This window comes from Octodon degus, unplaced genomic scaffold (genome assembly GCF_000260255.1).
Source record: "Octodon degus isolate 3935 unplaced genomic scaffold, OctDeg1.0 scaffold00078, whole genome shotgun sequence".
In the NCBI taxonomy this organism is placed as follows: Eukaryota; Metazoa; Chordata; class Mammalia; order Rodentia; family Octodontidae; genus Octodon; species Octodon degus.
In genome coordinates this window covers 6,571,572-6,588,459 of record NW_004524654.1, presented here as the reverse complement: position 1 = coordinate 6,588,459, position 16,888 = coordinate 6,571,572, and the positions used below count along the sequence as shown (strand labels likewise).

Genomic DNA, 16,888 nt, shown 5'->3' with positions numbered 1-16,888 from the left:
TGTACTTTTGATTTGATTTGAAACTGTCTCATTGCTATATGTTTATCAATAAAACTTTGAAAAGAAAAGAAAAAAAAATAAAATAAAACGATTTCTGACCAAAAAAAAAGAAATCTAAAGCACAAGATACTTTTGCCCTTTTAAAGTACTAAAGCTGAACTTTATTAATTTAGTGTAATATAACAAATTATATTTAATTTATTTTTCATCATTTGCAGGCAACCAGACAAACTGGTGGTAGTTTGGACAAGAAGAAGCCGAAGGAAGTCTTCTAAGGTCAGTCCATTTTCTAAATTTCTTAGCAAAACATTGATTCAACTTTCATTAAAATATGCTTCTCTGGTCTTCGAGTAGGATTTTTTTTTTTTAAAATTTTTATGTATTTGATACAGGGCCTCCCTACACAGCTCAGACTCATATTGATTCTCCAGTTTTCAGCCTTCCCAGAGCTGGGATTACAGACATGCACCACCATGCCTGGTCTCAGTGGCTGGCATGGCATGTGATACTGGGTACTGAACCTGGGTCCTTGCACTTGCTAGGTAGGTACTTAGTTTGCTAAACTAACTCTCTGGCCTTAGAGTAGAATATTTTAAAATATTTTTTGATCTTTTTTTCTAATTAGCTAACCTGTTAAAAATGGATCAATTAGGTCCTGAAATCTTTTAAGTGGAAGTTAGGTCATCTGAGTTTTGATCTTGGATTTGATAGCTAGTATAGCTGAAATGTGAAAATTCAGGTATTGCCAATGTGATGATACTAGGAAATGGGGTTTTTAAGAGGTCACTGAATGTTTCTTTTTTTTTTATAGATAGAAGTAATTAGTTGCCCTTGAGAGGGTTCATTTCTTTTTACCCTTCTGCTTTATACCTTATGAAGGTACTATAAAAAGGCCTTGATTAGGTGATCTCTTCACTTTGGACTTCGTAGCTTCCAGAACTATAAGGAAATAAATTTCTGTCCTTTGTAAATTACTTAATTTATTGTAGTAGCAGTATAACTGTAAATTTGAGGAACATAAGGGCTGTTTAACCTCTCTGTACTAGTACTATGAATAAATGATTAAATGTGTACCATTTACACAGTTATATGTAGGATTCAATTAATTTTTTGTCCTGTTAGCTTTTTATGTGGAGACTAGAACAGCTGGATGTGGTGGCGCACACCTGTAATCCCAATATGCAGGAGGGCTGAAATAGGAAGATTACTGTGAGTTCAAGGACAGCAGAGGGTGTATAATGAGTTCAAGATTGTCTTAAATTGCATAGTGAGACCCTGTCTCAAAAAAAAGTTCAATAACAATTCTGTACATTTATTTATTTATTTATTTATTTATTTATTTATTTTGCGGAACCGGAGATTGAACTCAAGCCCTTGCGCTTGCCAGACAAGCACTTATTCTACTGAGCTATTTCCCCAGCGCTACAATTCTGTGCTTTTAAAATTTTACATATAACTGAGTCTATTTTTATTAGTATACAATATTCATAGGAATTTTTATTGGATATTGATAAACCTGCATAAAAATTTGTTATTTTTAATTGAAACTAAAATCTGGATTCTTAATTTTTAAAGAGTATTTTTTTTTTGTCTAATTATTTTTAGTTTTCTCTCTGTTAGTACATTTGTAGTACAAAATGATTACATTCTTTATGGGGGGTTGGTTCATGTATATAATATGTCTTAATTCCTTATTTTACCCCATTCTTGGCCCCTTTCCGTTTTGCAAAAGCTCTACTGCTCAATTTCCTATTATGTATCTTTTATTTTTATCTTTATATTTTGGGTTTCTCATATAAGAGGGACCATACAGTATTGTAGCTTGTGTGTCTGACTTATTGGACTTAATATTGTAGTCTCCAGGTGCATCTATTTTCTTATTAATAGCTTGTTTATTCTTCTTTATGGCATAGTACTCCATTGTATGGAATTGCCACACTTTCTTTATCGATTCATCTGTTGATACTCTATATATCTAAGATATATAGATTACTTCCAAGATTTAGCTGTTATGAATTTTTCTGCTAAAAACTTGGGTATGCATGTATCAGTGTCTAAGTCTTATGAGAACCTACCTAGGAGGGTATGGGGTTAAATTGGAGGGTAGCTGAGTTGAGCAGAGTTTTGTGAGGAATCTCCATGCTGATTTCCATAATGGTTATACTAGTTTATATTCACATGGAAAATGTAGGAGGGTTCCTTTTTCCTGACAGCCCTAGCAGCCTTTATTATTTGATTTCTTGATGATAGCTATTCTTTCTGGAGTAAGGTGGAATCTCACTGTTGTTTTAATTTTTATTTCTCTAATGGCCAGCAACGTTGAACATTTTTTCATGTATTTATTGGCCATTTGTACTTCTTCTGAGAAGTGTCTATTCATTTCAGTTGCTCACTTTGATTCTTTATTTTGGGAGTATATACTTTTTCTTTTGGTTCTTTATATAGTCTAGATTTTGTCCAAAAGTGTATGTGTACTTGCCAGGCAAGTGCTTATTCTACTGAGCTATCTCCCCGGCCCCTCCTATTCATTCTTGAGATTACTTCTTGTGCAATTGGGGTTCTGTTCAGAAACATCTTGTCTACAGGTATGTCTTCTAGAGTTTTACCTCTTTTGTCTTCCAGAAGATTGTTTCTACTTTAACAACTAGATCTTTGACCCATTCTGATTTTAATTTATACATGGAATGAGGGATGAAGGTCTAGCTTCAATCTTCTGCATGTCAATAGCCAGTTTTCCCAGGACCATTCATCAGAGAGATTAGCTTTCCTCCAGTGTTGTATTTTTGGTTCCTTTGTCAAAGTTCATATAGTTCAATGTAACTGAGATTGTTCCTTCATCCTCTGTTCTCTTCCATTAATCCACACATCTGTTTTTGTACCAGTACCATGCTGCTTTTATCATTGTAGCTTTGTTATATACCATAAAGTTCAGAATTATGATGCTCCTGCCTTACTTTTCTTGCCCAGGATTGCCTTTGCTATTCTAGATCTCTTCTGGTTCTATAAATTTTAGGGTGTTTTTCTTTAGATCTATGAGGAATGCTGTTGGTATTTTGATTGAGATTACTATAAATTTGTGTCTTTGTTTTGAAAGCATGGCTACTTTGACTATAATCTGTACTGGTTTTACCTGTCTGGGAACAGGGGGATATAGTTCCATTTTCTGATATTCTCAACAGTCTCCTTTTTCAGAGTACCATAGTTGTTGTAGAGGTCTTGCACTTATTTGGAAGGTTAATTCTAGGATATTTAATTTTTTTTGATACTATTGTGAATAGTATTTTCTTAATTCCATTCTTACTGAATTCATTTTTGGTGTACAGGAATACTATTGATTTGTGTGTGTGTATTGATTTTGTTGTATCCTGATACATTGCAGAATTTGGTTATTCTAGAAGTCTTTCAGTGGAATTTTTTGGGTCTTCTATGTTAAGGATTATGTCCTTAACATGTCTGACATATGTCTGACTTCTTTTTCTATATCTTTTTTTTTTGAATTAATCAATTATTTATTTATTGGGTACGGGGCCTTACTATGCAGCTTGGACTCATAGTGTTCCTTTTGTCTCAGCCTCCCCATTACTGAGACTACAGGCATGTGTCACCATGTCCAGTTTTGGTGGCTGGCACAGTGTGCCTGGGGTTCTGAGACTGACACGGCTTGTGGTACTGGGGATTGAACTTGGATCCTTGCATTAGCCAGGCGGGCATTAAGACCGCTGAGCTATCTCCCCACCCCATACATGTTTATTTCTTTCCTTTTGTTGCTCTGATTAATTTTTGAATTATAGTGCTGTCTTGGTTCATGAACTTAATTTGTTTCATGATTTTGGAAAAGATGGCCGTGTTTGTGTCTATGTGGGAAAGATAGCTATGGTCCCACTTATGACCTGATACAGAGTTTTGTTTGCAAACCAGATTGTTCACAAACAAAAACATTTTTGAATCAAGGTATCACTGTACTATATTAAACAGTAGTGGTGATAAGGTCATCCTTTTTTATTCTTTTTTTTTTTTTTTTTGGCAGAACTGGGGATTGAACTCAGGCCCTTGTGCTTACCAGGGAAGCATTTATTCCACTGAGCCATCTCCCTGGCCCCTTCTTTTTTATTCTTGATTTTAGAGGGGAAAGTTTCAGTTTTATCCCATTGAATATTGATATTAGTAATAGATTTATCATCAGTAGCTTTTATCATTGAGATTAAGTAAATTGAGGTAAATTCCTTTTATATCTATTTTCCTTAGGGTTTTTAAGAAATTGTATAGAAGGTTGATTTTGTTAGAAGCTTTTTCTGTGTCTGTTGAGATGATCATATGATTTCTGTCTTTCTGTTTATATGATGTATGCCATTTATTGAACTGTATATGCTGAATTGTTTTTTTTTTTTTTTATGTATTTGGCAGAGGGTCTCAACACTCAAATTTGTAGTGTTCCTCCTGTTTTCAGCCTACCCAGCGCTGGGATTATAGACGTGTGCCACCATGCCCAGTCTCAGTGTCCGGCTCAGTGTGCCTGGGGCCAGTGTGGCATGTGATGCCAGGGATCAAACCCCTGGTCCCTGCCCATGCCTAAGCAGGTGCTTAGTCCATTGATCTATCTCTCTGGTCCACGAGGTTCTTTTTTTGATCATGGCTGTTAGTGATTCTCTGTGAATCACTTATCTCTGTGTTTAATTCTTTCCCTGTATTTGAAAGTTTTTTCTGTTATTATTTATATAAATAGGTTTTTTATGCCATTTGTGTTTTCTTCTGATTTTTCACAAATTCTGTTTAATATTAGACTAGTCCCCCTTGCAGTGTCTAGCAGCTCTTGGATGTTCTGCATAGTTCATGTTTTCTTGTTTTTAACAAGTCTCTGAGTAACTGTCACTACCATCAGCTCTGTCCTCTAGTTTTGACAGTCCTTGTATTGATTACCTGCTGACCATACTTTCAGTAGAAGTTGTAATATGCTGGATTTTTCTGTAGTGCCTTTTCATGGCCTCTAAATCTTTGCAAAACTGATCATTCAGGTTTTATATCATTTTGTTTGTTTCAGCTATCTTTTTAGGTCTTATTTGAATTTCTGAAAATGCTTTGAAATCTTCTGATCATTTTGCTTATTATGTCCATCATCTGTTTTATTTTCATTGACTTTGCTGAGCATGTTGTTGATCTGTTTTTTAATCTCAGTTTCATCATTTCAAATAATTCAGTTGTGTGACTTGATTTCCTCTCAATGTCCCATGTATCAGCTCTGGCAGAGTTGTATGTGTTTTGGAGTTATTTTGTTGCCTTGTCTTTTTGTATTTCTAAGTTTGCTTGCTTTGTGTTGAGATTTGCATCTTGGTGGTAGTGGAAAACCTGATAGTATGAAGACTTCTTATTACTATTTTTCAATGATGCACAATGGGCATGACTAACCTTACATAAGTCCTAAGATCTAGCTACATCTTTTTATTTCAGAAGGGAGGCTGCAGTATTTCTGGTCCAGTATCCAGTTACTGACCTGCAGAATTGATAATGACACAAAGGCAATCCAAATATTGGCATACAGAGAAAACCTGTTGGTAGCAGCAACTGTGCTATCCTGGCCTTAGCAATAAAATCAGCAACAGTAACATCAAAGACAAACTAGATATTAATGTACCCTAAGAACCAGTAATGTACCACCCTTAAACATAGAAAAGAGATCTATAATTATAGTATAAACACTGAGACAAACCAAATATTGACTGTGGTGGATTGACAATTGATGGTCTACTTGTAGCACCCAGCTGAAATGAAGCAGTGTAGTGTTGGGTGTGGGATGCCCACCTGAGGATTGTTGCTGACATCATGAGGGGCAGAGCTAGAGAAGAAGAGAAGCTATAGGGAGCTGTTGGTTTTCCTTTTTTTTTTTTTTTTTTTTTTTTTTTAGGGCAGGGTCTATTGGGTCTATAGGGTCTCACTGTACAGATCGGACTCATAGTGATCCTCCTGTTTAAAGCCTCCCTAGTGCTGGGGTTATAAGCATACACCACCATGCCTAGTCTCAATCTGTGTCTCAGTGTACCCCTGGGGCGGGGCTGGCACTGCAGGCCTGGGATCAAACTCCCAGCCCCAGCATCTGCCTAAGCAGGCGCTTTAATCCTCTGAGCTACTTGGCTGGCCCTTTAGTTTTCCTTGAGTAGCTTGTCATGCTGGCTTTCCTGATGAACTGGGCTGTTCTTGTTGGAGGATTTGGAACCTTGTCATAAAATGGCTGTGTATCACTTTGGGAAACTTCTGGTCCTTTGAGCATTGCTTCCTGGCCCGGAGGGGAAAGTGGTGCATTATTTAATCTCCTGGAGAAGTATGTTGCACTGACTTTCTTGATATGGACTTAGCTGTTTTCATTGAAGATATGGACTTAGTTATTCTCATTGTGAGAGACCTTGTTGTCCCTGAGGATGACTATGGTACCTTTCAGGAACCTCTGGTTCTTACTTTGAGCTTTGCTTCCTGGCTCCAGTATAGATCTCTCAGCCTGCTAGCACAAATAAGTGCAAGGACCTGAGTTCAATCACCAGTTCCACCACAAAAAGAAAAGAAAAGAAAACAAAACCAAAAACTAGAAAAACAGTGAAAAGAATATCAGCACAGAGCAAAACAAAGAAAAAATAAGAATGAAAAAAGTTAAAAGAAGAAAAAGAAAAGACCTCCCCCCAAAAAAACCCCCCAAACCCTAAAATTCCAGTAAAGGAATAAGAAATAAACCTCCCTTCCCCCACAGAATTATTAGGTCCATGGCAGGTGGTTAGCAAGTTGCACAGGGGAATTGTTGCAGAGTGAACAAGTGGGAGGAATACTTACTGCTCAGCCCAAAAAGCAAGATGGGATCACATTTGACTGAGATGCTATTATGGTCAAATTCTGGAAAGCCATAGGAAAAAAATTTGAGAGAGTTTTTGGGAGAGTTAATGACAAATCTCAGTCAAGGCACTCAGCTCAAATACATACATTGGTTGACATAATAGAGCTGGAATTCAGGTAACGTGGAAAGGTGAGTTCTACTTCAGTCAGTTTCTCTTTGTAAACTACAGTGGACCCTTGACTTATGAACTCAATTTGTTTGCAAGGGCTGGTTGTATCTCAAGTTGGTTGTAACATCAAGACTTTTTCCCATAAGAAATAATGGAAATACCTATAATATATTCCCAACCTTCCAAAGCACCCCTTAACTAACTAACTAACTAAATAATAATAATAATAATGTTGTATAAACTTTGTAATTTGCCAGAAACACCAATCATTCCCTAGTGTGTGTACCAAAAAGTTGTAAAATATGCCTAGTTTCCAGAAACAGCGGTTGCATACTGTATTCACCATTCGGGTTGACATCTTTGGCTTGCAGGAAGGAAGGATGAAATGGAAGGTGATTATTATCTGGAAGTATAGTCTCCTTCTACAAGAACATCTGGAATCTGGTTCTGGTGTCCTTTCTCTCCTTGGAATCTGGTTCTGTGTCTTACTTCCCCTGAGCTGCTATTCTGTATTGCTCACTAGTCTGTAACCCACTAGGATCTGCTTCTGGCTCACTAGGTCTCAAACTAAAAAGTGGTCTAAGGTTGTCTGTTTTTGTCTTTTCTTTAACACTTTTCTGTAATATGGCATGACACTGTCATTAGGCAAATGAATGTAATGATTGGCATTTTCTGTCTGGTGGGTCTTCCCTACAAATGTTTGTAGCTATATCCATTTTTTCAAGAATTCCTTTATTTCAAAACGTTGCTGCCTTGATTGTTTTTTTTTTTTTTGCTGCCTTGATTGTTTTTTTTTTTTCAGAACCAGGGATTGAACTCAGGCCCTTGCGCTTGCTTATTCCACTGAGCCATCTCCTCAGCCCCTCTGCCTTGATTGTTAATACTTCCCCTGAGCTGCTATTCTGTATTGCTCAGCCAGAAGTTGATGTAAGTTTCTCTATAGACAATTCTTCCGAGTATTCCTCCACTAGTTCCTCAACATCACCACTGTCTACCTGAAAGCCTGCGGATTCTGCTATGGTGACACTATCATCAACCACAGGGTCAAGTGAAGGCTTAAGCTCCTTTCCACAGCCTTAAAGTTTTTCTCCTTTAAGAGAAAGATCTTTCAGGAAGATCTCAGTGTCCTTAGACATTGGCCCAAGATTTATAGATAAATCCCACAGGGTACTGTAATATTCCTTCCAGAGCTCTTTAAGGGTTAAATCTATATCTGAGACCATCTGGAAGCACTTTAGGAACATTTCCTTGGCATATAACGTGTTTGTCCATAAGCTGCAGTATAGGAGTTATATTGAGGAACTTGATTGAGAGCCATGGGAATTTTTCAACCAAGACTTCCAAATCTGGTGGGTGAACAGGAGCATTGTCTGTGATGAAGGGAGCCTTGAGTGGTAAACCTTTGTCCTCTAAATGTTTCTAAATAATAGGACAATGTTGAAAATTACATATATAAACAATAGAAAACAATGTTGAAAATTACATATATCATTTCAAAATGACAGCAAACCAAAATGACTTTTGCTCTTATATTTCCAACTGTGATGGAACTGCCCCTTTTTGGAAGAAAACGTTTATATTTCTAAACAATAGAAAGCCTTCTTGATCCACCCAAGAAAAAGTATTCTTGTTATCCAGACTTTTGTGTAAGATCTCCATATGACCCCTAGCTTTTTCTTGATGACTTTATGTTTTCTGAACACAAGAGAGACTTTATTTTGATGTTATCACTCATATTGGCATGTAGCAATAAGATTATCCCATCCTTCATAGTCTTGTGGTCTAGCATTTTCTTCTCTTCCTGGGTAATGTGTTTTCTCCTGGGCGTTTTCTTCCTTAAATGTTACTTCCTTTTTTTTTTTTTTTCCTTTTTTAAATGTTACTTTCATCTTGATGACCTTCCATCTTCTATGTCCCTTTCATTTCACCTTGGAATCCCTCACTTTCGCTGATGATCTTTCTTCTTTCATATATATTTTATTTTGAAGTGATATATGTAATTTTCTTATTTTGAAGTGATATATGTAATTTTCAACATTGTTTTTATCAGGACTGGCTGTTTCACTATACCTAGTTGCTGTGGACCCTAGTTCTTAAAAATTGTGAAATCACCCTCTTGGAGACACTTTCCATGGTGCCAATTATTAGGGACCCCTTCAGTGAGTTACCCTATCTTTTGCCTAGAGTTAGGGAGTTACTTGACACACAATAGGAAACAAAGAAGAGACACGAATTGTGAGAAAATAGGGCTTTGGGATGATCAGTGTTCTCTGGGAACAGTGACCCAGAGTCTTTAGCAAGCCACTATTTCATTTTGCCAGTGGCAGAGAAGGAGAGAGGTATGGTAGTTTTCTTGGAATTGCGTAGAAGTCATCCCCATACCTGGGTGCTTGTTTCCTTGTGTTGTCTTCAGCAGACTTAATTCTGCTCTGAGCTTTACCGACAGAGGAACCCAAATTCCAAAGGCAAGGGGTGGGGGGATATGGGGCTTTGGACAGATTCTCCATCAATTTATAATTTGTGGTCTTCAACCCTATCCCTTACTGGCACAAAATATTTCACTTTTGTCACTCATTGATGGATTATCCTTTAGGAGATCTGCTTTTTTTTTTTTTTTTGTGGCCAGCTCAGGGCTGGCTGGCATGTGGTAGTGGTGGGGATTGAACCATGGTCCCTGTGCTACGCCTAAGTTTGCCTAAGCAGGCGCTTTACACCACTGAGCTATCTCAACAGCCCCAGAGATCTACATTTATAGCCCCAGCTTTTTCATAAATTATAGAGTTAGGCTATCATCTGCTCTCTGCCTTTTGTTTATCCACCCTAATAATAGCCCCATGACTTACAAATTTGAGTAATATCTTCAGCAACACTACCTTTATTATACAAATCTTTTCTCAGTAAGATTATTGAGATGGTGGATTTTGACATGCTGTACATATTAGTGAGATTGGTCACATGAATGCCACTTTAGTATTTCTCCACAGTTTTATTCTTTTTTATTGTGATTGTTTTCTTTACCTTTGCTTCCTTCCTTTGCTTAGCTTACTTGGGACCATTTTACTTGGGGCCATTTTGATGACAGTAATTGTAGTGATTATATAAAGCATTGACCAAAATTACATCCATGGATGCATGTGTCTGGGCTCAGACTGATGCCTGCATACAGTTGCATATGCTTTCCTGTCATTGAGAGTCTTTGATTATAACAGCACAATCAGCTGGTGTTCACAGTAAAGACTGGTAGTAAGTTAAACTTAGAATTCCAGTTGTAACTCTAAGTAGTTTGTATGTGAGGCCAGTCATAATTTAAGAGTCTGCTATGTATTTTCCATTACATATCAGCCCATACATCCATATTTATTTTTTATCAAACAATCTTCTTTGTAGAGATTATAATAGGAAAGATCTTGCTTCCCAGAATCCATTTTCAGAGGTAGAATTATCTGAAAATTTAGATGTTCCCATTTAGAAACATAGTCTAGAAATCAGTCATAGGCTCCCTGCAGTCTCAGAACAAAAATGGTCAACAAACTGATTTCACAGCTGTTGGGTCTTCTTGTATGTTGGCTAGATCTCAAAATCTTTTGGTTAGACTTTCCAAGATGATGATAAAGGTATTAAAGAAGAAGAATTGAGATTAGGTTCTTCAGCTATGGTGTTTGGGAAGATTGTGTTTTTGGCCCCATTGTAAAGAGCTATTGAAAAGATCTCAGTACTATAGTTCTGGAGAAAGGAATAGACTTAAGTATGTTATTAAGAAAATGCCTCCTCTTGTTACTAATGTACTGAACTATAGCAATCTGCTGGCCCAGAGCAAGCTTGTAGAAATTGTTGACTGTATTTTGAGAGAGTTCGTTACTGACCTTGGCTTAATTGTAAAGTAGGTGTCATGACCCCATAGGAGAGATTGAGTCCTTCCATTTCAAGGAAGCACAAAAAGAAGGGTTGGTTACAAAATAAAATTACTGCAATAAATGAAAAACAAGGGAACTTCTTACAGAATGCAGAGGAAAAGGCCAAAGAAATTAAGATGAGAAAAAGAGAAAAAGATGTAGAGGGCCTGTTCAGGAGGTACAATCTATGTATTAGAGAAATACCTGAAACACAGGACAAAGCAAATGAAGTTGAAATGGTAACTATAGAACCAATTGAAGAAAACCTTCCAGAGGTGAAGAACAAAGTAGGCCTGCAAAGAAGGCTCATAGAATACCTTTAAATTTTAATAAGAAGAAAGCAACATCTAGACATATCCTTGTGACTTAAAAAAATTTTAAGGATAAAGAAAAAAATTTGCAAATATTCAGACAGAGAAAGCAGGTTACCTATAAAGGAGCCAAAGTCAGACTGACTTCAGATTTTTTCTTAAAATTCTAAGCGCCAGAAGACACTGGAACAGCATTTATAGAGTTTTAAGGGAAAACATTTTTGAACAAAAATGTAAACTCTACCAGGTTAATATTTATGTATGAAGGCAATTGGAAGATACCAAGGAGTTAAATTATATCCACTGAGAACCATCTCTGAACATTTTGCTGAATAATACACAGCAGCTAAAAGAAGAATAGAATAGGGAGATCGTTGTATAGAAGACTAGATGGCTAAGAATGTTTATAATTGTTTCATATAGGGTGATAAACCTAAATGCAAAATAGATTTATAAACTGGATCTCAAATTTTCACTTTATTTGGTTTTAAACTGTCAAAGTACATACCAAATATTCAAGGTAAATAAATATTGTTTTATGTTTGCCATGTAATATTATAAAGGTGAATGTTGTTAAACCAAATGCATGTTAAATAAAAGTGGGCATTAAAAGTGGGCATTGATTTTGTACAGTAATTAACCACTAAGAAGAATATATGCAGTGTATTATTTTTTGAAACTGTACTTCCAATTTGATTTGAAACTGTCTCATTGCTTTTTATCAATAAAACTTTGAAAAAAAAAGTGGGCATTGTCATTGTAGGCAGGTCAAGTATAGGAAAGAAAAAATTCTTTGTAATTTTGATTGAGTCTCTTTCTAGGATCTTCAGCCTTAGAATCCAGTGAATGACAGTGTTCTCCCCCTGTCTTTATGCCTGTGGATTTCTGAATTGCCTCCCTTTGCTCCAGAGGCCTCTCTATCCATACCTCCTGACTGTGGCTGCTGTCCAAGGTGAAGAGTGTCCTTGCTCTCATTTGTAGGTAGAGCAATCAGATCACTTGTTTCTGCTGAATTTTCTCATTGTAGCGGTAATTTAAGCAGATGGCTGGATTTATTTTATTTTTGTGGTACCGGAGATTGAACTCAGGACATTGCACTTGCCAGGCAGGCACTTATTCAGCTGTCTGAATAAGTGAGATACCTACTGAGCTATCTCCCCAGCCCCAGACAGCTGGATTTAATGCTAACACTTTTAGATGTATCCACTTATGAAAGCCACCCTTCACAGGCATGGCTTCTAACTTTGGAGCTCTGGGCCCTGTGTCCTTCCTGGTTTGAAATTGAGTATATTTGTGTGTATCTAGCTCTAGCTGGTAATGTCGCTATGGCTGCCTGTGCTGGCAATCTCGAATGTAGTCACTGTGGTAAGGTAACACTGGGGGTGAAGTTGTTTTGTAGGGTTTTTTTGGTGGCTCCTTGTAAATAACTTCTTCTCAGAATTGTTCTTCATTAAGCCCTCTTCAATATGTTGGCCGCTGTTTTGGATTTTTTCTAATTCTAGCTTGCCGTGAAGAGTAACTTTAGATGTAAAACCTCATACTAGTTTTGTACTTTGCAGTAGCCATGAGCTTTTCTTGAAGCTAGTACTACTGACTTGGTCTTTTATTTTCCCTTGAGCTGCTGACTCTTTGAGGCTTACCTTCTCTCCTGGGGCATTGGTCTCATCCTTGTCAAGCAGTCAGTTGGTTATCACCTTGCTGTAGTCACTGTGGTATTGTGATGCTGAAGATCCTGATGTGAAGTTGTTCTGTAATTTTTCTGTTGCTTGTTGTAAATAACTTCTTAAAATGGTTCTTGATTAAACCTCCTTCAGTATGGGGACAGCAGGTTCCAAAATCTTAGGTGTTTTTCCACATGGTGAGGAATCATGGGCCCAAAATTGACTGGGGGTGAGTGTGCTGTTTCTTTGCATCACAGGCACACCCTCCCTTTCTCCACATTATTTTATTTATATCAGGTTATACTGACATTTATTATAATGCATAGATTTTAATTTACAAGTCAGTGAGATTTGATCAATGTCTATATACTTATGTAATTACTATTCTTATCTAGATGTAAACTATTTTCACCTTTTTCCTTTGTTCCTCAGTTTATTCCCAAACATTGGAAACAATCACTGTTTTTTGTTTTCTCCTCTTCCTCTTCCTCTTCCTCTTCCTCTTCCTCTTCCTCATCCTCATCCTCATCCTCATCCTCATCTTCATCTTCATCTTCATCTTCATCTTCATCTTCATCTTCATCTTCATCTTGTGCTTGTCAGGCAGGCACTGTGCCCCAACCACTGTTTTGATATTACCATAGACTATTTTTGCCTGTTCTTGAGTTTCATATTAAACAGTCCAGTAATCTTGTTTTAAGTATGGCTTTCTTTGGCTCAGCATCATGTTTTGAGATTTAGTCATACTTGTATCTTTTGATAATTTATTTTTATTGCTGAGTAATACTCTGTTTTGTGACAATACAGTAATTTGTTCTGTTGATGAACATTTGCTTCTAGTTTCTTACTTTAGTAAATATTCACTGTTGTGAATAGCTGCTATACGTGTTATTGTTGAAGTATTTCAGCAGACAAATATTTTTGTTACCCTTGAGTATATACCAATGAATGGAATCCTGAATAATAGGGTAGGAACATTTTTGCCTTTTAAGAATTGCTAGTACTTTTACCAGCAGTGTAGAAGTTTAAGATGCTTTACCTTATTATTAGCATTTTCTTCATAGCACACACTTTTTGCTTGGGGGCATTATAATTTATTTTCCTATCTATTTACATGTGAGAAGGATTCTAAAAATAGACAGTATGTGCACCTATGGCTATACCATCCTGAATGCACCCAGAATTGAACCCTGGTCCCTTTGCTTGCCTAAGCAGGTGCTTAGTCCACTGAGCCATCTCGCTGGCCCTCTTTGAGGGTAGATTTTGATAGCAAGGAAGCCAGTCCTTCTTGGATACCAAGGGATAACTATACAATCATTGTGCTTTTTCTTGAAATATGACACATGTATTCTTTTGGAAAAGATTATGAGAACTTATAATACATTAAATTAACTACAGTTTATACATATTATGTTTGTGTGTCTATGAAAGTACTGTCTTATAAATTGTATGTACTAGCTAAATAAGGAACTAAAAATCACTTCCAATAACTATGAAGGAAGTGATTATTTTATAGAAGTTAAACTAATGAATTGAAAGATTTTGGGAAACTTAAGACTCATGACATTTCAGAATTTTTTGAAAAAAACCTTGCCTCTACCCATTGTTTTTAAAGTTAGCTATCAGTTATTCTAAGTCCACAGAATAGAACTATTATTTTCTGAAAGACTTTTTTTTTGATGCTTTTCCTTTGAAATATATACATTATTTGCTAAGTACCACTGAAATCACTTAGGGGAACATAACAAGCCTTGGCCAAAAATGTTCTAGATTTTATTTTTAACTATGTTATAGAAGGAATTTGAGCTACAGTTCTTTTTTTTTTTTTTTTCTGAACTGGGGATTAAACTCGGGCCCTTGCGCTTGCCAGGGAGCGCTTATTCCACTGAGCCATCTCCCCGGCCCCACTATTTATCTTTCCTAATTCTTACATATCATATAGGTGCCATATATATGTTATATAGAGTCCACCAAAAATTGTATACATCTTCCAGGAAAAGAAAATCAGAAAAACTTGTATAAGTATTTAAGTATAAGTTTTTTGAGACATAATGAGAGTCATACAAGTTACCTTTGGCCTTTACAATTATAAGAAATGCTCCAAGTTGTGACCATTAGCTTTCAGACATTTATTAGTATGGCAAATTGCTTAAGTGTGCAGACATGTTTTTGACAGTCTCTCAGACAGAGAGAGAAAAGAGACAGACAGAGAGAGAGAGAGAGAGAGAGAGAGAGAGAGAGAGAGAGAGAGAATATGAAGCATGTATATAATAAAATGTGATATATATTGAAATTTAGAACTGATACCAAGACAAGTCAATTCATTGTCAGATTAGTTAGTAAATAATAAGGCACATTGCCTTATTTAATTTAAATTTTAGTTCATAGTTTATGTTTATGTAATAAAATATTTAAGGAGCTCATTGCAGTTTCATTTTTGATTGAAAAAATAATTACCAAGGGTAATAAAATAATTACCACATTATATATCTTCTCTACATTCTCTTCTCAAGGCATGGCATTTATAACAAAACCTTTTTTCAGGCTGCAGTTGATTTGTATGTAATTAAATTAAATTTGTGTGTGACAGTAGGAAGCAGGGCAATCATGATAGAGCAGAAAAGTTATGCCAGATAGTTATGTTATCTTAAATTCTTTTTTTCTTTCTTTTGTTTTTTGGAACCCAGGATCAAACTTAGGACCTTGCACTTGTCAGGCAGGCGCATATGCCACTGAGCTATCTCCCTGGCCCCTTAATTTGTTTTCTAACTAGAAATTTAAGAATGTAGAGAGGTGGGAGAATTCCAAAAGGAAATCAGAGCTTTAAAATTTTCACTAGTTTTTTCATGGCATTACCACTTTTTTTATTTTCTTGTTCTGTGTTGTGCTATAGCCATTAAAATGTGTATGCTAAGCTGGGTGTGATGGCACATGTCTGTAATCCTAATACTTGGGAGGCTGAGGCAGGAAGACTTTCACACCAGCCTGGGTTATATGGTAAATTCAAGGGTGGCCAGAACAACATGTCAAAAATACATACATACATACATACATACATAATATATCCTTTCATGTCAAGAGGAGAGGTATACCCATAGAGCTTTGCCTAACAGCCATGATGTTAGCAGCACTGGGATGCCATTGTATGTTGATATAGGCAGTTTTATAAATTGGAAATTAAGTCAGGTGAGTTGGTCCACCTGTGAGTAGTTTTAGCACTTTAGAAGGCTGAGGCAGAAAGATTACCAGTTCAAGCACAACCTGGACAAAAACTTGTCTTAACGTAAAAAACAAACAAACAAACAAAAAACAGGGGTGGGACTGTAGTGCAATGCAAAAGCCCTGGGTTTAATCCTCAGTACTGAAATACTATTCCATAAGAATATACTATTTCATAACAATATGACAGTAATAAGTTTGTAATGAAATACTCTATTTTTATTTTACAGAAATTGAAAGTATTGAGTGCTAATGTTATATTTATATTTAGTTTCATGCTAGGTATCTTTTTTTTTTTTTTTTTTTTTTGGCGAAACCAGGGATTGAACTCAGACCCTTGTGCTTGCCAGGGAAGTACTTATTCCACTGAGCCATCTCCCTGGCCCTAGGTATCTTTTAGGTAAGGTATAACGTGAAATAATTAGGGCATTTTATGAACTCAGTAGCTAAAATGAGAAATATTGCACTTTTTCCCCTAGGCTTGTCCTTGGCAGATGCCAAAATATCAGTATGATACAAAAAGCCAGGTGTGGTGGTATGTGCTTATAATCCCCAGCAACATGCAACTCCCTCCCCCAAGGTGAGAAAAAGTAGGCTGGGTGTGGTAATATTTACCTATAATCTCAGCTATAATTTAGAAGGTTGAAGCAGAAAGATTGTAAGTTCAAGGCTAGCCCTGGCAATTTAGGAAACCCTACTGGAAGAAAAAAAAAAAAAAAAAAAAAGAAAAAAAAAAAGAAAGAAAGAAAAAAGAAAAAGCAAAAGAAAAGAAAAAATTAACAGAAATGCTGGGACTATAGCTTAGTGGTAGAGCTCTTGCC

General features: G+C 36.4%; 1 protein-coding gene across 8 annotated transcripts in view; it reads left to right on the top strand.

Annotated features, from left to right (window-relative positions):
• The window catches only part of Ehbp1 (EH domain binding protein 1), a 386,641-nt gene that overhangs the window by 71,557 nt on the left and 298,196 nt on the right, over positions 1 to 16,888 (top strand). For all 8 annotated transcript variants that reach the window (XM_023720824.1, XM_023720823.1, XM_023720828.1 and 5 more), the window contains exon 3: positions 219 to 276. In XM_023720824.1, coding sequence (XP_023576592.1) covers positions 219 to 276 — 58 coding nt within the window. The remainder of the gene's footprint in view (positions 1 to 218; positions 277 to 16,888) is intronic.